Here is a 20,772-nt window from a genome sequence, read left to right as displayed (position 1 = left end):
TATGGGCCAAAAAATGTGTGCCTGCAATATCTCATCAGACCTAGCTCTTGGCAAAAGGGGGACTAGGAAAAGAGTCTGGTCATTTTAAATATATGTTCAAAGATTTCTAATTTTTACCTTCAAGAGGTGTGAAACTCCAAGTGAAAACAAGGGAAAAAATATGTAGCCCAGTAACACTTCACCCCAGTGGGGATTGGCTTTAGTGATTCATTCCCAGTGACAGACTGTGTCTGAAATAATTATGTATGGCACTTGAGAATGAGTAATACAGGCTACAGCAATTTCTTTCTCCTTCTATCACTTGGATCAGTCATTTGAGAAGTACTCAACTCTTATATCATGAGCGCACTCACTAGGTGTTATGGCAAGTACCATGCTGGTAAGAAACTGAGACCCCTTTCCAAGATCCATGTGAGCACCATCTTGGAATAGGCTTTCACCTCCAATCAAGTCATCAGGTAACTACAATAGACAAATTAGCTCCTTCAACCAAAAGATCAGTCAGGGTCTTCAGAGTTTACTGTTTGACATGCTCCAACTTTAGGTTTCCATCATTGTCACTGAAGAACCAAGTTTAAACAAGAGTCCTGCTAAATCAGGTTAGGGAAAAACTTCTCAAGGGCTTGAGTTGGATCCTTGGGACCCATAAGGTGGAGGGGTGGAGGGAGAGAACTGACTCCTGAAGGTTTCCTCTGACATTTGTACTAGTGTTTGCAGTTTGCATGCATAACACACACACACACACACACACACACACACACACACACACACACACGGGGGGGGGGGGGGCGGGGGAAAGGCAAGGGCAGGGAGGGTCCTTTCAAAGAATTCCACTCCCTAGTGACTAAGCATTCAAATATATAAGCCTGCAGGGGCCATTCTTATTTAAACTACTACAACTCCTTGGTGGACTCTTGACGTCTTAGACATCTAACTAAAGCTTAAATTCATCTTCAGACTCAGTTGTCTCTTCTGGAATAGCCATGTGCTCTTGTAGGCAAATAATCCAAACTACAGACTTACCTCTATTAAAACATTTTTTTTGTGTGTGTGTGTGTGTCTATACATGTGTACCACAGCATGCATTTCAGCTCAGGGGACAACTTGGGGGAGTCAGTTTTTTCTTACCATGTGGATCCCAGTGTTCAAACTCAGGGTGTTAGACTTAGTGGCAGGTGTTTTTATTGGCTGAACTATCTTACTATCTCTGGATTTACGTTTTTTTTTTTCTTCTTAAATCTTGGCTTACTGCCTTGGGTAGTTTTTCAAGATTTAAAAAACAGTTTTTTTTTTGAGACAGAGTTTCTCTTTGTAACAACAATAGCTGACTTGTAACTCACTCTGTAGACTAGGCTGGGCTCCGAACTCACAGAGGTCCACTTGCCTCTTCCTCCTGAGTGCTGGGATTAAAGAGGTATACCTGGTACAATAAACATTTTAAAGTTTTTGCCTAAACTGGACCTGATTGCACAGGCCTGCAATCTCAGTTTTTGGGATAATAGGGCAGAAGGAATCACAAGTTTAAGTGGTTTAGGCTACAGAGTGAGTTGAAGTCCAGCTTGAACAGCCTTAATAAGACCCTGTCTTAAAAAAAAAAAACTGGGATGTTTTTGTGGAGTGTGTGAGGCACTGGGTTCAATCCTTGACATATCTTGTAGTACCTGTCCCTCCAAAGAGCCCAGATTTTCTAGTGCTTTTCAGTGAGAGAATCAATCTCAACTATCTACTCCAATAATAGCAGACATGGAAATATCTAAAAAAAAAAAGACGTATAGTCAGATGTGGTGGTATACACCTATAATCCCAGCAGTCAAGAGATTAACACAGGAGGGTCATAAGTTTGAAGGTGGCCTGGACCACATAGTGAGACCCTATCATAAAAAAGAAAAAGAATTTACAAAACTGTAAACTTGATTATATGAGTGCCATTCAATTCCCCCCAATACTGTAGTGAGACATTTTAGCTCCAAGCAACACTATATTCAGTAAATTATTATTCACATTAGAGGTTTGTTTATTTCACATGATAGAAAGGTAGGTAGCACAATGGTGCTGGGATTAGTTAAGTCAGTAAACTGCCGATGTCATCAAGTACTCAGTTATGTACTTAATGTTCCCGTGATTTTGTCTTACAAAACAAAATCATTGCTGAGACTCTGTATTAATTGTGTGTTTCTGAATAATAAAGTGCCTCAAAGTTTAGTACTTCCAAACAATAAATACTATCTCAGACTTTCTGTGAGACAGAGATTTAACAACATCTAAACTGGTTTTAGTTGGAAGCACCACCTGAGATTGTAATTATATGAAGGCCTTGACTGCAGACATTTGAAGGCTTGTCTTGGGGGCAGAGAGTCCACTTTGAAGGTGGCTGGCTCCTTTACAAAGCCCCAGGCAGCAAGACTCTGTTTTATGCTGGGTGTTGTACTCTGAGTTCCTCATTATCTGGGCCACCCCATGAAACTATGTGAATGATCCTAAGACATGGTAGCTGTTGTTCCCAGAATGAAGGATCAGAGAGGGAGAGGAAGAGGAGGGAAGGGGAGAAGGAAGAAGGAGAAGGGAGGGAGGAGAAGAGAGGGAGGGAGAAGAGAGGGAAGGAAAGAGATAGAGGGGAGGGAGAGAGATAGAGGGGGAGGGAGGAAGGGAGGGTGCTCGAGCGAGCGAGGTTTCCATAGTTACCTCCCATCATTCTCTTAATTAAAAATGAGTCAATACATGTGCAGGGCTTGCTTTTCTCACTGATCTCCATTGTTCCCAGGACGGCAGACACCCCTTTTTATCTCACTGACCTAAGTTGGGTCACTGCCCATTCCCAGACCAATGTGTGACAAAGGGACATGTGGGGGATGGGATTACTAGGCTCAGCTTCCGTCAACAGTGATTTATCCTTTGGTGCTAGGAGATAAGCCTATCTTTGCTGAGCACTGGTCACTAACCCACTGCTCTATTAAATCGGATTTCTGTAAGCAAGGTGGGGACTAGTTACTGGTGAGGTAACTGACTGTAATGATCTGGTTTTCCAGTTCTGTTAGGAGAAAAACTGTGTCTCTAACATTGTTATAACACCCAAGGAATCTGGTCCACATTTTATCCTGCCTCATGTGTATAATTGTAGAGTTCTCTATTTTTCAGGTTTTCCTGTTGTCACAGGCTTCTCATCGTTGACTGTCTGTTTCTCTCTATTATTTTAGTTCAGTAGTGGAAAAGTTTCCCAATCTTTATAATCTTCAGTGTTCTTGTGTTTAAGATATAATACCTACTTCATAAAGTTCTTATGCAGAGTAGTGTGTCATGTATGCTCAGCTGTCAGCAGTGCCTGGCAAACAGTAAGTGCTCAGTAACTGGGAAGAATCATTAAGCTAGGGAGTCAAACTCTATGTGTGAATGGTTGATATCCTATATTGTAGTTTTACCTTATCCAAACACAGTTTGACTCATTACAATGGTAACTCCACTACTAAATGATAGGAAGTCCAGAACCTCATTTGAAAATACTTTGCAGGAGCTGTTTTCCAGTAAGGTTGAATAGAAGAAAAGATGGAAAAGATTGGCAAAAATGAATGTTTATCTTAAACACATACATACATACATACATACATACATACATACAGGCAAAAAACCCTACACGCAAGGATAAAATACAAATTAAAAAGTAGTTATGTGTAGAGATTTCTTGCTGGCATCAGGGCATTCGGTTCAGTATTGCTGGCACTGCGACCTATGGAGTCTCCTTCAGATCTTGGGGAGGTAGTGTGCCCAGAGTCCTTGCCATCCGACATGGAAAAGAATGTCACCAGGATTCAGAAGCAGTTAGCTGCTGATAAAACAGAAAGACAAAATGCAGGGTCAGTGAGAATGGTTAACAGGGAAAGGTGCAGCTCTTCTCTCAAATTCTTGGCTTTTTTCGTGTGTGTGTGTAAATATGTAAAGACAACCTTCTCAGTTTGTGTAAACTCACTTGTATGTATCTGATTTCAGAGTGCATGGCTGGTATTGGATAACCACGGGGGCTCCCAGCATTCCTCAGTAGGCTGGAGTCCTTTGTCTCTTCCACATCACGTGTCTCCTGTTACCCAGTTCTTTTTTGTTCCTCTGTTCTCTTAAAACAGTTTTCCCTTTCGTGGATCTGTCTCTACCCTCTCCATGTATATGCTTATATAAAAGCTGCATATGATAGAAAACACATGGTATTGTCTTTCTGAGTTACTTCACATAATACAGTAATTTGCAGAGGTAGTTTGGCCAGTCACTCCTGGGTGTCAGTGAGAGAGGTAGAAAAAACCAGGAGAGTGAAGAAGGGCTTTCATTTCTCACGTGCCCTTCAGTTTCCTAAATAGTTGTCCTGCCTCAGACTGTAGGCAAGCATTTTACCATTGATCAGTATCCTTAGACCAAATTAGTGTCAGTAGAGTTTTAAAGTTTTTTTTTTTTTTTAAAACAATGCTGGAGGTTGGATCCACGGCCTCTGGCATGCGCTTTACCACTGAGCTACACTCACAAAGCAGTCTAAATCCCAGTGGCCAAGGATTGAAATGATCTCATAGACGCTCTGCAATCTTGATAAGACACTAAATCTTTGTCTATCGGTTACTTCATCTTTAGTAACAGAACGTACTTAAGAATTTTATGAGCATTGTTACTTAACATGACACATGCTGTATGTATTTGTCATTATGAATAATGTAACCACAGAAATTATACTGTACTTTTTATTATAAAACGGGGAGGAAGACCTGGTCCTTTTTTTTTTTTTTTTTTACTTCTCTCAAATTCTTGAGAGGTTTCGATTACTAAGTAAGGCCTTATGTAAACTTCCATTTGGGAGCTGAGAAAGCAGAGGGTTCCAAAAGGGGATGACATTTGCAAAGGTCTAGGAAAGGCGTCTGGGAATTCCAACGGGTAGGGGCGGCGCTTTTCCCAAGGCAGACCGGAGCATGCGCCTTAGCAGTGGCGCTAGGCACTTGGCGCTGCACAAGTGGCTTCCGGTCTCGCACACATTCCACAGCCACCCGTAGGCGCCAACCCGCTCCGTTCTTTAGGGCCCCTTCCCGCCACCTTCTACTCCTCCCCTAGTCAGGAAGTTTCCTCGGCCGCTCGCGTCGTGCTGGACGTGACAAATGGAAGTCGCACGTCCCACCAGTCTCGTGCAGATGGACAGCACCGCCGAGCAATGGAAGCGGGCAGGCCTTTTGGGGCAGCGGCCAATAGCAGCTTTGCTCCTTCGCTTGCTGGGAGCAGAGGCTGGGAGGGGTGGGTCCGGAGGCGGGCTCAGGGGCGGGGCTAGGGGCGTGGCGGGAGCCCTTAGGTCCTCCCGCGGCCCGGCATTCTGCACGCTTCAAAAGCGCACGTCTGCCGCACTGTTCTCCTCTTCCTCAGCTCCGGGCCTCTCGACCTCACGGTATTGCCAAAATGTCGCTTTCTAACAAGCTGACTTTGGACAAGCTGGACGTGAAGGGGAAGCGGGTCGTGATGAGGTAATTCCGTACTGCTGTCCTCAAGCCCTCGGGGCCACAGTCTCTCTGGCCTTGGCAAGCACGCTTTTCCTTTCACCCTAAGTTGCGCTTTCTTTTCAGCTGGGTCTCAGGAGTCCTGGGTTTGAAGATTAGGGCTATTCCTCTCACCCCATTGGGGCGGAGACTGTGTCCGAGTTTGATGTTTCCTAACTGCTTTTCTTCTAGCTTAAAAAGCAACGAATTAGTTTCCTTTAGAGAGTTGATCACACCGAGAAAGGGCTCAGATTCCCAGGACTCAATCCTTTTCTCATTTCTGAAGTGCGGTTTCGTTTGCTGTAGCGAGATTGGACCTAATGCTTATCCTGCAAATCTCTAGGCCCCGGCTGAGGGACCTTGAAAGGTCATTTAGCTAATTTCCCTTCCCCCAAGATCCTTGGACCATCCGTGACGAATTCGAAACTGCCCACGTTTCATTGGTTCTGGTACAAATGACTTCTTTCCCAAAAGATGTTGCTCAAAATACTCTCGGGTGGAGGTCCATCTTCCAGAGAATTGTGGGTGGGAGGGTGAGGCCACTGGATGAAGCTGTACAGCTTATATAACAGGCCTCTGCTGCCCTACCTTGCGGTTGGACTCCTGGCCTTGGGGTTTGCATCAGGATTGTGACACATGCAGGGTGTGGCCGCCGGGAGTTGGAGGCCTGTAACCTCACCCTCAGAGGTGGCTAGAGAAGCAGGATGTCAGAAGTGAGGAAGGCTCCCACACACATGGCACTCTCTTACTCGGCACATGTGGATCCCTGGTCATTGACTTAAGTTGACTTCTCCTTTACCTGACAGAATTACTAGCATGTGTACATTCTCTGCATTTCTGCCTTTCATAATGTATACTTTTTTTTTCCAGGAGTGAAGGATGATGATTAGATACATAACTGATGGGCCTGGCTGTTCATGTACCAAAATAGGACACAAGGATGGGAATTTTTAAGGGCCATAGATAGTCACAGTGACTGACTTCTCTGCCTGCTTGACCTTTGGAAGCAGTTGATTGATTGGCAGTATGTGAATGATGTAAACCTGGTCCTTTTGACAATTTGGGCCAGTTCAAGTGAGGGCATCCTTTAGATACTAACACATGTAAGGGAGCAGAGATTCTCCTGCCTCTGCACTGGAGTTAGAGAATTGTACAGGCACATATTTTATTGTACCCAATATTACTTGATAGGTGGCCTTCTTACTGTGCTGATATCCAGAGCCAACCCAGTGTACTATGTTCATGCAAAGCACTTAATATGTTACCCCAAATGGGATAGGCCTTTGTAATCAGGATGGGTAGAAATCCCAGCCACCCTAATCATAGATAAGGGCAGGTTTTAGCTAGCTTTTCGTTTTGTTCTAAGGATAAAAGATTCATCCTGTGAAAACCAAGACAGGTAGGTGTTGGCTTGCAACTAGCTTAAAAGGTTTAAACTATTTATACCACTCCTGGTTTTAAGGCTGACCTTTCCAGATGCATTCAGCTGTTGTCAGACAGTGGGACATTGTCCTTGTCACCTTTCTGTAATTGCAGTTTGGGGCTTTATGCTATCTTCACAAGGAAACTGTCTCAAAGGAATTAACTCTGGTTGGGGGTGAGACAGGAGGAAACAGTTTCTCTTTTGCCCCAAATGAAGTTTCATTTAACACAAGTTAACCTTGAGCCTTGAAACGATTGGCTAGCTTAGTTTTCCTGATGGAAAAGGACATGTTGAAGGTTATTGAGCTCTAGAAAGTTTGTAGCAGAGCCAGGACTAGGATTTGGGTCTCTTTAGCCACTTGGGATGGCCCAGGGACAGGTTGAAATAGACTTTGTCTGTGGAGTTTGCAATCCTTCTGTAATATGGATACATTGTACTTGTTGGTATTTAGGCCACAGTGGTGAAGTTGCTGTTTCCAGATTAAAGCATCTTGAATAGGGAGTTGTCTTGTAGGCTTCTCAGGAGTCTAGGCAGCCGGGCTTGGGTGAGCTCAATCAATACCTTTTTGTTTCAGTGCCTTTTGTGGTAGTTGCTGGCAATGCTTCAGAAATGGGGCCTCCTGAGTGGTGGGCGTTTCACCTCCGTTCTGGCCTGTAGAAGGGCACTCTTGTCTTCTGACTAGTTAGACCCTTGCTTTGAATTGGCAAGGAAAGTTGATTTGTTGGTAATTTTTATTAGTGTGCTGGGGAATCAGACACTAGCCACTTTGTGCTTGAGCAGTCTACCACTGAGTCACTCCAGTTCCTTTTGGAGAAACTAAAATAAGCCAGAAACCAACCCCAACAGGTTCCGCCTCACCCTAGTTGATTTTACAAGGCCATGTGAACACATTTCCTGCTGATTCTTGTCATGTCATTTCCTTTCTTTTTCACCCATAGGTTCCTAGTCATCCTTTGCTTGCTGGTAAAGTACTTCTATTTTTCTTGTACTCTTTCTTCCCCCCCCCAACCCCCCAGCCTCACTGGATTTTCTCTTGGGATGTGCCAAAGCAACAGCTCTGGGAAAGAAGAAAATGAAGAGCAGACACCATCACACTAGCAGAATTTAGCAATGAGACCACAAAGCAATGGCGGACATGGTTCTCTTGAGGTTTTAGTAGAACAGGGCCTGGAATCCTGAGATTTCAACCAAGACTTGATATTGTAATTTAATGTTCTCTGTAAAGTTTTTGTTTTGTTTCTTTGCTTTGTTTTTTGAGGCAGGGGTTCAATCTAGCCCTGGCTGTTCTGGAACCCAGTTCATAGACTAGGCTGGCCTCAAACTCTTGCCTCTGCCTCCTGAGTGCTGGGGTTAGAGGTATGTGGTGTATGCTGTAGCCACCACCACTCTGCTTTGAAAAGTCGAAGAAGATTGCAAAGACTGTAGAGAAACTCAGTTTTCTCCAGTATATATACATATATAGATGTATATATATGCTCAGTATATATATGTATGTGTGTATACACCACCCCCCCACACACACAAGTGAACAAGTGACATGTGTAGGTAATGCTGTTCCTGCTTTGAAGTCTTCAGGAGGGAAGCTAAAGGCCGAGTTGTAAGTCTAGGAGAGAGTGAAGGTCAGAGGTAATCAAGAGGTCAGTGAGAACTAATCCAGTTTTCATCAGTAAGCTGATGCCATCACAGCTTGGATAGAAGCCACAGATGGTTGGATATTTTAGCCCAAAGGCATTCCTTCCTGTAAGGTTCTGGGTACAGGAAGCAGCACTACTTACCCTGTGCAGTTAACCCTTTTGTCCATTAGCTTTTTTGGGAGGCTGCAAGAGGGGAAGTCAATCATGGTAATGGGATATTTGATCTGCTGTGGTCTGCACTTTAAGGCTGGCAAGGGCCTGCTTAGGGTATTTAAAGAGGATGCCTTAAGTGCCTGATACCAACCAGAGTGCATTTCTTTGTTTCTTTGTTTCTTTGCACACTGCCTTTTAATTTTAAAGGCTTTCTTAAATCTGAATCAAGAATTATGTCTCTCAAGCTCCTTGGTGAGGTAGATTAGTGTTCAGGGTAGAGAGGAAGCCAGCGACCTGCTGGATTTGTGGTCACTGCTGCAGACAGGAACGACCAGTGAAAAAGGCAAAGGGAAAGATGGAATTTCACAATCAAGGACAGTGGCAGTATTGACCCCTCATCGCAGCCCCTTAGTGAGAGGTACTAAAAGTAATGCTTTAGTATAGTTCCTTCAAATAGCAGAGTTTGGGGAATCATGTGCCTCCCACTTGCCGGTTGTCAGTGGGCTGAGGCACATCTAACCCTTTTTTCCCCTTGTGTTTTTGAAAGTCACTATATCTTATATTGAAGGGCATCATGTAAATTGGGTAGAGCCTGGGTTTTTTTCTATTAATGTGTCAGGCTTTCTCTAGAAAGAAGGAAATTCTCTTGGTGTGTTTTTTTTGGGGGGGGGATTTATTTGGAGGGTGTTTTCAGAAGGAGACAGAAGTAGTATCAAAATAATTAGAATCAAGGTGCATTACTTATTATCTGTCACCCCCTCAGACTGCTAAACAGGCTCAGGCATGTGTGGAGTTCAGATGATAACTTGGCTTCCTTTCATCCATGGGTCTTGGGGATAAAACTCAGGTTGTCAGGCTTGGCAACAAGTGCCTGTGCCCTGAGCCATCTTGCCAACCCTCTATCTTTTAATCCTATCTTTTAATGTCTCTTTAAAGGTGAGATTTGAATTTTAACTGCTTCAATAAAATACTTAGGGATCAAAAATTTGATCATGACTATGAAACTGAAGCCTTTTTCTTTTCTAGGGTGGACTTCAATGTTCCTATGAAGAACAACCAGATAACAAATAACCAAAGGTAAGATTCCTATTAAAACCTGGCTTGGGTTTCATTTGTTTGAGTATATGGAGTACAAAGTTCTTTCTTTTCACACTGCGAATACAGCAATTGAAGCCATGGTTTTGATTTATTAACCTTTCTTGTCAATGTGGGAATTAATATTCTAAATTTATGAAAAATATTGTATAAAAACCCGATCCTAAGCAGGGTGTGGTGGTGTATGCCTATGCATTTAGTCCTAGCACTTACTTGGGAGGCAGAGTCAGACATATTTTGAGACTGAAGACAACCTGGTCATCACAAAGAGTTCTAGGATAGCCAGGTCTGTAGAGAGACCCTGTCTCAAAAGAACCCACAAACAAAACAATCCCCCAAACCTAACTTGACATTATGGTGTATTCCTCTAATCCTAGCGCCCAGGAGTCTGGATTTAGGAGGACCATGAGTTTAAGTTGAAAGTAGCCCAAGTTGTTACAAAGCAAGTTTCAGGCCATCCTAGGCTATACAAAAAAGCAAGTGAAAGGTGAATAGGATCAACATACATTGTGTGAAATTTTTGAAGAATTAATAAAAAATAAAAACAAAACTAGGCAGAAAATTCTAGACCTTCCCCTGCCTCCCGGGGAAAATACTTCTGCCACCACCAGCAGAAAACATCCTGAGAGAGTCCTTATTTTAAAAAATTTAAGGAATTTAGAATTACTACTTATTAAAAAAATAATTGAAGTTCAATGCTAATTGTCTTACGAAACAAGCTATCTAAGAGAACTGCTAATATTAGTAATTAAGGTTACATGTAGTTTTTTCAGGGTTTATTCTAAATAGCCCAAATAAGGTTTTTTTTGTGTGTGTGTTGGGGGCATGGGAGAGTTTGGTTTGCTTTTGCCTCTAATTTGAGTACTAGCTTAAGAAGCAGAGTTTCTTTGTAAAAAATTATTTTTGTGTTTGTGTATGTCTGTATGTGTGTAGTGGGAGTGGAGGTCAGAAGAGGGCATTGGATACACTGGAGGTAAAGTTATGGTGGCTGTAAGCCAGCTGACATGGCTGCTGGAAACTGAACAGTCCTCTAGAATAGCTGCAGGCCTTCTTAACCACTCTATACTCTCCAGTGCCCCTGCAGAAATAGAATATATAATAGTACTGTCACTCTCTTCAGACACACCAGAAGAGGGCATTGGATCCCATTAAAGATGGGAATTGAAGTCAGGACTTTTGGAAGAGCAGTAAAGTCTCTTAACCACTCTAGCCCTAAATTCATTTTTTTTAAAAGATTTATGTGTGTATAGATTTAATTTTTTTTGTGACTGGATGGTACATTGTTTTCTCCATTTATCTGCTGATGGGCAATGAGGTGGAATCTTTCATTTTAACCATTGTGAACAGTGCTATAATAAACTTTAGTGTACAGATCTTTTTGTATGTTAATTTCATTTCCTTTGGGTCGGTACCAAGTGGCTCTGGTCACAAAGGTAATGTCTACCTAGCAACTACTCATTTCAGAATTAGGGAGCAGGTGTTCATGCATTACCTTGCTTATACAGAGTATAGAAACAGAACAGCTGTCAGAGAACTGAGGGGACACTTGAAAAGCTGAGGTTATTTGTTTACAGGCATGGCCTCATGTAGCTGGCCTCAAATTTGCTGTTACCTACTGAGGGTGATCTTGAACTTCTGAGCCTCCCTTTCCTCTACCTCCCGAGTGCTGGGATCACAGATGCACATCACCATGTGCAGTTTGTGTGGTGCTGATGATGGTCCCAGGTCTTTGTGCATGCCAGGGAAGTGCTTTACCAACTGAGGTGCATCCCCAGCTCCTAAACCAGCTAACCCAGGCAGGTGCTGCTATCGACAGCAGCTTCAGGCTTGTTAAGTTCTTTTCTGCACTAGGGACAGATCCATAATGAGACTATGTAAGTCCAGATGGCAGGTTTGTAGCATGTTTGTCTTCTGAACTCATCAGAATTCTGTAACTGCCGGACTTGAGGAACCTTGGAGAAGAAAGGGGGCTTTATTTTATGAAGTCCTGAGTTAAAATAGTTCCCACTAATTCTGTGGATAACCTTGTTCTGTCTTCTGTTTTCTCTTGGTTACAGGATCAAGGCTGCTGTTCCAAGCATCAAGTTCTGCTTGGACAATGGAGCCAAGTCGGTTGTCCTTATGAGCCATCTGGGCCGGCCTGATGGTGTCCCCATGCCTGACAAGTACTCCTTAGAGCCAGTTGCTGCAGAACTCAAGTCTCTGCTGGGCAAGTGAGTACAGGGCTATGGTGCTGGTGAGCTGCTAGGTGAGGTAGTCAGTCAGCAGGCTGCCACTGGTTCTCAGCTTTCAGGGGACTCTAGTCTCTTCATCTCTTGCTCTCCCCACCCCCAGGGATGTTCTGTTCTTGAAGGATTGTGTGGGCCCAGAAGTCGAGAATGCCTGTGCCAACCCAGCGGCTGGGACTGTCATCCTGCTGGAGAACCTCCGCTTTCATGTAGAGGAAGAAGGGAAGGGAAAAGATGCTTCTGGGAACAAGGTAGGACCTGTGATTTTTTTTGATATTATTGGGCCTTAGGGCCTCAGTTTGCATGAGGCCATGATGAAAGAATAGAGGAAGCTTTATTTTCCCAAATTTTTAAAAATTGAAGTGCAATATACATGAAAAACTGTATAGATGGAGGCCATGGATGTGGCTCAGTGGTAGTGAACAATGCCCTGGGTACAATTGTATAAATGCACAGTATGATGCTTCTGAATTACCACAAAGTATACAAACTGCATAATCTTGTCAAGGAGTTGAATGTGACCGACCAGCAGTGTAGACACTCTTTCTGATCACATTTGAAAAATACATGAATTCTATTGGATAATATTAGTATTGAGTGATGGTAATGGTAATAGTGAGATTACTTTAAGGCTATATTTCTTTTTTGAGTTAGATGAGTGTGATTTGAAATAAGGTCTCATGTAGTTCATGTGCTGTGTAGCTCAGGCTGGTCTTAAACTTGACGTAGCCTAGGATGACCTTGAACTCCTCCTGGTCTTTTCACCTTCCCGGTGCTGGGATTTGAGGCATGTCCTCCCATGCCTGGCTAAAGGCGTTTTTAAATGAAATATGATGTTTTCATTTGAGTCTCTTTAACATGTAGGTACAGGTGTCTTCCTCATTTGTTAGAGAACGGGGCTTTGGTTTCAGAAAGGCAGTCATTTTGCTGAAGTCACTGTTGCTGGGCTTCATGCAAGCTTTTCCTACAAAGATCCACATGGTAAATGTTGTAGGCTTTGGGTCCTGTAGTCAATTGTGTACAGTTTGGCTCTACTCCCTTGCCATTATCCTAGAAAGACTGTTGTAGACAATCCACTAGACTGGTTACTAGACCTGACAGCAGAATTCAACTGTTAAAACTCCCTTTTTTAGCATGATACTGGATTTACCCTTTGGTTAGAAGGGATGCTAATGGTACTTCCTAGTATTTTCTCCTCTTCGGGTCTTCAATGATGTGAGAACAAGATGCTCTGAGGCATCAGTTCCCCTTTGACCTCTGACATTTCTTAAGGCATCTGGAGTGCTTGCTTTCAAGCAGTTTCTTTTCTTAGCAGTGCAGGCCCTGAGCTTGGCCCTTTCTGCTTTGGCATGCTTGCTACAGTACTACTGGTTAAATGCTGACCTCAAATTTGGTGCCCTTTTAAACTGAAACTCAAGACTCACAAACTCTAGTGCTTAGAAACGGCAGGAGCAACTGGAAAGTTGATGCAGAATGTCTTATTCAGGCATTGATGAACTGACTATAATAGTGTCTGTCTTAGTTGATTCAGTTGCTATTCTAATGGCTTAGAATGCCTGAAAGTTCAAACTGGACACAAACATGAAGAAAACTCAATTTTAAAAGTTTCTTTTATTTTTAGTATGTGCATGTATGAGTCTATGTGTATATATAGGTGCACAAAGAAGGCCACAGGAGGGTGTTGGGTTCCTTGACATTGGAGCTACAGGCACTTGTAGCAAGTGCAGCAAGTGTTCTTAACCAGTGAGCCATCTGTTCACCCTCTAATTGAATGTTATTCACGGTCTGGTCTCTACATTGTTATTTTTAGAATTAACATTGCCTTCCTTGTACCCATTGGCAGGTCAAAAATGAGAATTAATCCTGATTGTTAGTTTCTATGGCATCTTTTCCATGAAAAGCTCTCAATTTATCTTATTTTCCTTCAAACATTTTTGCTTTAAAATTATGTATTTAGTGTGTGTGCATATGTGTATACACGTGTGTACAATTTTCAGGGGGAGGCAAAGGGGTTAATAAATGACCAAAGGACTGTCCCTGTTGCTAATTGTAAAACTTGTCCCATTAACTCAGTATCTTAAAGATGTTCAAGAGGATTCTTGGTGGCCTGAAATACTTTTGGAGGTTTTTTGAGTCATCAACATTTTCGATATTTGATTTTCCTTTTAAAATTTTTCCCTGCAGGTTAAAGCTGAGCCAGCCAAAATTGATGCTTTCCGAGCCTCACTGTCCAAACTAGGAGATGTCTATGTCAATGATGCTTTTGGGACTGCACACAGAGCTCACAGGTACCGAAAAGAACATTGACAGTGCTAGGCAGAATACAATGATCTTGGGCACCTGAGTCATCCAAATTCTGGGCTGTTTTTAGAGATTACCATCTTCTATTGTGTCCATTGTGATTTAGACACAAAATCAAAAGCAATTTATGGGAAGAAAGGGTTTACTTGGAGTATGTTTCTAGATCACAATCCATCACTGAAGTCAACAGAATTCAAGCTTTGCTTACTGGCTCATTCATTGGCTTACGTTTGGATTATGTTGAGGCAATCTTATGTTAGCTTGGAACTCGCCATGTAGACCAGGCTAGTCTTGAACAAAGATCCACCTGCCTCTGCCTCTTGAATGTTGGAATTAAAAGCAAGAGCTACCATGCCACCAGTGGCAGCCAGTTTTCTTATAGGCCCACCAGCCTAGGGATGGTACCATCCACTGTGGCCTGGGCCCTCCTACATCAATTAGCAATCAGAACAATGCTTCACAAACATGCCTACAGGCTAATTTGAGCAGGAGGGTCTGTCTTCCAGGGAATTCTAGGTAGTCTTAGGTTGACAATAAAAACCAAGAGATGTGTTTTTAACTTCTAAGTCTACTTGGAGCTATATGGCCCTTGTTAAATATCCAGATTCAAAGAAATAAAGATAAAACTTGGGAATGACAAATAAAACTTTTCTTATATAGCTTCAGGAGTAGGTTTCTCTAACTTTGGATGCCTTGTATAGAATTTTCTTACCTTTGGAAACATTCTATCATAATATGTTCTCAACTGGCTGATTACATAGTGATTTAACCTTTGACCTATTGAAAACTTAACTGGGCATTTTTTCCTTACTATTGTGTTTTGCCTGTATGTTTCTCTGCATTGTGTACATGCAGTGCCCTCAGAGGCCAGGAGAGGGCATTTGTTTCCCTGGGGCTGGAGTTACAGTTGTTTTTGAGCTGCACTTTGGGGATTGAGTTCTGAATCCAGGTCCTGCAAGAACCAGCGAATGATCTTAACTGCTGAGCCCTACCCTTTACCTGGGTATCTTAAATTCCACCTTAGTCCATTGCTTTTTTTACCCTTGATTGTAAACTATTAGTCAGAAAAGTTACCTAAGATGTAAGTGGCTTTATTGCAATTTAGGGATGAATCCATCCAGTCTTTTAATATCTTAGAAGTGATGAAAGCATTTTAGTGGTAAGGAGCTGACTTCTAGGTGAGGAAATGGTACAATTTGACTAGATTTTGAATACATTTTTCTTTTTTTCCCTAGCTCCATGGTGGGTGTGAATCTGCCACAGAAGGCTGGTGGATTTTTGATGAAGAAGGAGCTGAACTACTTTGCCAAGGCTTTGGAGAGTCCAGAGCGACCTTTCCTGGCTATCTTGGGAGGGTATGAAGAACACTTTTGAATCATACTTTAAATAGTGTTATCCTGGTAGCGGCTATAACACTGGGTAACTGAGGACAATTTAATAAAGGGACTGTTTACAGAGGTAAGGTCAGGGATGCAGGGCTGATCATCTGGTAGAGGAACAAGGAACTTGGACTGCTTGGACAAGAAAGCTGCATTTTACTTGGCATAACTGTTAGACAACAGTCATTTTCTGCTTAGAGGACCATGACCCTTCAATGGACCGTTTCCTCACCCTCCACATGACTAATGTACACTCAGCATTTCCTGATGAAAGTTGACTCTAGAATTGTGTCAGTTTCACATAATGTAGTTGCTCTCTAGACTTCATGAGCTCTGTTTCATGGTCCTTGGAGAAACCCAGATTAGTATAGGGTTTTGTGTTATCCTGAAAAATCCTGGAAACATTGAACCTTTTTTTTTAATGAGTTAAAAGCATCAGACTCTGGTCTTTGTCTTCTTCACATTAACATTTGAGCTATCTTGCTTTGTTTTGAATGAAGATCTGGAATATGGGAGTGAATGCCCCCTGCTGGTGGTATTGAGGTTTCAGAATAAGCCTGAAACACAGCAGTATTTAGCCACAGGGCATATGTTGGAAGATTTCTGAACACTTGAAGCTAAGGATAGTGTGAACCATGATCTACAGGCAGTAGGCAGAGAGATGCGCTGGGCCTGGGATGGGATTTGGAAACCTCAAAGCCTACTCTAAGTAACATGCCTCCCCCAACACGGCCACACCTCCACACCCTTTCTAGACAGTTCAACTGGGACTAAGCATGCAAATAGGAGTCTATGGAAACTGTTTTCATTCACACCCTCAGTTACTAATCTGGCTATCAGGGTCTTGTGAATTTTGGATGGGAGCCTGGTTGTTTAGATAGGGAAGTTTTGCTTTTCTGTTTAAGGATAAGCCCAGGGCTTTACACATGGATCAATGCGCAGAGGGCTGGAGAAACATGGCAAATTTAGGCAGTACTTTTGTTACTTTCCTACTGTGGCTTTGAGTATTAGCACTACACTCATCAATTGTGTGCTTGCCTTGTTGATTCTTGTTTTCTCTTCTAGAGCTAAAGTTGCAGACAAGATCCAGCTGATCAATAATATGCTAGACAAAGTCAATGAGATGATCATTGGTGGTGGAATGGCTTTTACCTTCCTTAAGGTGCTCAACAACATGGAGGTAGGGAGCCAATGGCAAGTGGCTCTGAAATGCTTCAATAAGAAGCAGTTTACGTAAACTAAGAACATTTTCATTCTGTCTATGAAATTGCTTTTGTCCCTGTATTTATAGCCATAGTTCTCAACCTATGGATTGTGACCTCCTGAGTGGGTTAAAAAAAAAACAACCCTTTCACAGGGGTTACAGATCAGGTAATCTGCACATCACATATTTACATTACAATTCATGACAGTAGCAGAATTACAGTTATGGAAGAAAATAATATTAAAGGGGCCCAGCATTAGGAAGGTTGTATCACAGCTTCATAGTGTGTTATGCTCCTGTCTGTTTTATAAGTCAATTGTGTTCTTAGTATAGTGGCTGATCTTCCATCTCCTTGGCTCTCTTGTGTAGATTGGCACCTCTCTGTATGATGAAGAAGGAGCCAAGATTGTCAAAGATCTCATGTCCAAAGCTGAGAAAAATGGTGTGAAGATTACCTTGCCTGTTGACTTTGTCACTGCTGACAAATTTGATGAGAATGCCAAGACTGGCCAAGCTACTGTGGCCTCCGGTATACCTGCTGGCTGGATGGTGAGTCAGCTGGCTGTATGCTTATGTAAGGGATCAGAAATTTTTGGTAATCATCAATTCATACATCTAACAGATTTTTTTTTTGTGGCGTTTGAGATCCATCTGTTTTCTTCATAGAGCTCTCCCCTCCAACAGGCATAGTAATAGTTTCCATGGGAACTGTCAAAAAGCACTGCAAATGATGCAGTTGGCACCCAAGGGCAAATCCCTGGGGTAAAAGCAGTGCTAGCAGATTGCTGCTGTTTTCATCACTACGATGGCAAAGCCATTTGGTTCTTTTTCAATGAATGTTTAACACTGTGCTAGATAGGATACTATGTACTTTCATGGTTTGAATTGTTCTGGATTACAATGCTAATAGCTGCGAGCCATTGTAAGCAAACATTCAGGTCATTGAGATGGCTCAGTGGGTAAAAGTGCTTGCTACACAAGCCGCATGGATCTGAGATATCTGTGGGACCTGCACTGGAAAGAGGAAATAGATTTCCAAAAATTGTTCTAACTTCTACATGACATGTGTATGCTCCCACAATAACAATAATCCTAAGAAATAAAAATTAAAAACGTTCTCAAAACATAGATAATCAAAATATGGGCAGTGGTGGCCCATGCCTTTAATCACAGCACTCAGGAGGCAGAGGCAGAAGGATTTCTGAGTTTGAGGCCAGCCTGGTCTAGAGGACAGCCAGGGGATAAAGACAGGAACCCTGTCTTGAAAAACAAAACAAAAATGAAAGTGAGCTCAATTGTAAGGAATGTATGAAAAATATATGCATACGAAAGGTTTAGAACTGATTACATTTTGGTACCAAATACCTTCTCTTTTTTCATCTTCATGATGGTCTTCATCTTTAGTCTAGGTGGACCTTAATATCCTGCCTCTCTGCTTAGTAATTAATTACTACTGGTGTGCTGCTACATCTTTAGTCTGATAACTATAAAGTCATGTCATGTTGACTGATAGTTGCTTATCATTTTTCTTAGACGTTTTTCTGTTATATTGTTTCTCAAAGTGTGGTCCTCAAGCATCATTTAGGGAAATTGTTTTTAAAAGGCAAATCTGGGGTCTGAAGAGATGGCTTAGCAGTTATGGGGAGTTAGGTTCCTAGTCATCCATGCAACTACTTAAAACTGCAGTTCCAGGGGATCCAATGCCCTTGCTGGCCTCTGGGACATCATATACACATGCGTGAAAATAAAAATAAATCATACAGACTAGGGATGGTGGCACTCACACTACTCCTGTACTTGGGGACAAGGGCAAGCAGGTCTGAATTTGAGGCCGGCTTGGTCTATATAGCAAATTTCAGGTCAATCAAAGGTACATAGTACAATAATGTCTTAAAAAAGGCAGTAGGAGTGGGATCCAACACATTGTTTGAGCCTGGCTTCCTGGAGGTCCTCATACATGGAAGGTTGAACACAGCCCATCTGCTTCAGTGTTTCTCAGTCTCTACTGGAGTCGCGAGGAGTTCTAGCTGTGGAAAGGCTGTAAGACATGTAAAGTACCACCAGCTACAGTGTGTCACTTGTGCACATCCCAACTTGTGACATGTGACAAAAAATGTCTTCAGACATTGGCACATACTCTTTAACAGGCCGAATCACTGCAGGTTGAGAACCACTGATGTGGACCTTGGCTGTCACAGTGCCATTAAGAATGCCTTTTTTTTTTCCCGCCTTTTGAGTCAGGGTTTTTCTGTGTAGCTCTGGCTGTCCTGGAACTCACTCTGTAGACCAGGCTGGCCTCAGAAATCTGCCTGCCTCTGCCTCCCAAGTGCTGGAATTAAGGGTATACATCACTACTTACTTCCTGGCCCTAGTAGAAACAGTTGATGTTCAGCCTTATTATGGTCTTGGTGGGGGTGATATTAGTTCCTAGTAAGTTTTCTTGACAGTTACCCTCTTTAACTCTATCCTCCAGGGCCTGGACTGTGGTACTGAGAGCAGCAAGAAATATGCTGAGGCTGTGGCCCGAGCTAAGCAGATTGTTTGGAATGGTCCTGTTGGGGTATTTGAATGGGAAGCCTTTGCCAGGGGAACCAAGTCGCTCATGGATGAGGTGGTGAAAGCCACTTCTCGGGGTTGCATCACTATCATAGGTAAGGGGCCCTGTACTAAACTCACGAACACTGGGCAGAGTTATGTTCAGGGGAAGGCAGATGGAATGGCTAACATTTTCTGTGTCTCTTGGTTCTGATAGTTCATAGATGTGTCACTCATAGGAGATCCCCTTGATGGGAGGGAGCTTCATTAGCTATATTTTGGGTTGGGAACCACACTGTTAGTTTTGGTGCCAAAACATTTTTCCCCTCTGGTCTTCATTCAACAGGTGGTGGAGACACTGCCACTTGCTGTGCCAAATGGAACACAGAGGATAAAGTCAGCCATGTGAGCACTGGGGGCGGTGCCAGTCTAGAGCTCCTGGAAGGTGAGCATATTCTCTGTCTTTTGGCTTCTTAGGAGGCAGGGTGAGGACTGCATTCTGAGAAGTGGGGCAGAGAGTGGTGAACATTAGCTTTGGGCAGTTCTGTCACTAGCAATCACATTAACTAGGTAGCACAAAGAAGCTCCTGCCTCCACTTGGTGGGAGGGGGAGGTAGAACCACAATTTTAGTTGATCTGGGATCCAGAATGCAGCTCTAATAAAGAGCTGGCAGATGTAGCTTAGTGGATCTTGTAATGCTGTCTCTGTGTGTTTTTTCAAAAACAGGTAAAGTCCTTCCTGGGGTGGATGCTCTCAGCAATGTTTAGTATTGTCCTGCCTTTGGTTCCTGTGCACAGCCCCTAAGTCAACCTAGTGTTTTCTGCATCTCCATTTGGTGTTAGTGCAAGATTCACCAAGATGCAGCACCAGGAACCCTTAAACAGTTGCACAGCATCTCAGCTCGTCTTTACTGCATCGGGATTTGTCTACATTCTTCAAGATCCCATATCAATTCCTTAGTGACTAAAACCATTGTGCGTTGTAGAGGGCATCTATTTATACTGCCTGTGAAAGGAAGTGAGCTGTAAAGGCTTAGCTCTCTTTGATGTATGTAGCCTCTGGTTAGCTTTGTCACTGTTCATGACTCAGCATGGAAATATGATGAAATTCCAGCTGTAAACAATAAAGATGTCCACGAAATTGAGTTTTTCCTGTCGTAATTTGTTAGGAGGGGTAAGAACAGGAGAGTACCTACATTTTGAACAGAAGGATTGGGGCTGCAGTGGTGGTGGGGTGGGATTAGATAAATGCCCACTCCTTACTGGAGGCCTATTCTATTGCCTTATGATAATGTTTCATAGTTGGATACCATAATTTAAAAAGCCAAGGC

The 20,772-nt window shown here is 42.8% G+C and overlaps 1 protein-coding gene across 1 annotated transcript; it reads left to right on the top strand.

Moving 5' to 3' along the window:
* Nucleotides 1–5,328: 5,328 nt before the first annotated feature.
* On the top strand, nt 5,329–20,586 carry Pgk1 (phosphoglycerate kinase 1). Its single transcript, XM_028771427.1, has 11 exons — nt 5,329–5,477; nt 9,726–9,776; nt 11,852–12,007; nt 12,129–12,273; nt 14,207–14,310; nt 15,559–15,678; nt 16,768–16,882; nt 17,276–17,455; nt 19,380–19,557; nt 19,788–19,886; nt 20,169–20,586. Exons 1-11 carry the CDS (start codon nt 5,413–5,415, stop codon nt 20,207–20,209), a joined length of 1,254 nt encoding a protein of 417 aa, XP_028627260.1. The 5' UTR covers nt 5,329–5,412; the 3' UTR covers nt 20,210–20,586.
* Nucleotides 20,587–20,772: the final 186 nt, after the last annotated feature.

This window comes from Grammomys surdaster, unplaced genomic scaffold (genome assembly GCF_004785775.1).
Source record: "Grammomys surdaster isolate TR1022 unplaced genomic scaffold, NIH_TR_1.0 207, whole genome shotgun sequence".
Classification (NCBI taxonomy): domain Eukaryota; kingdom Metazoa; phylum Chordata; class Mammalia; order Rodentia; family Muridae; genus Grammomys; species Grammomys surdaster.
The sequence above is the reverse complement of the archived record's forward strand: the minus strand, read 5'-3'. Positions and strand labels throughout refer to the sequence as shown.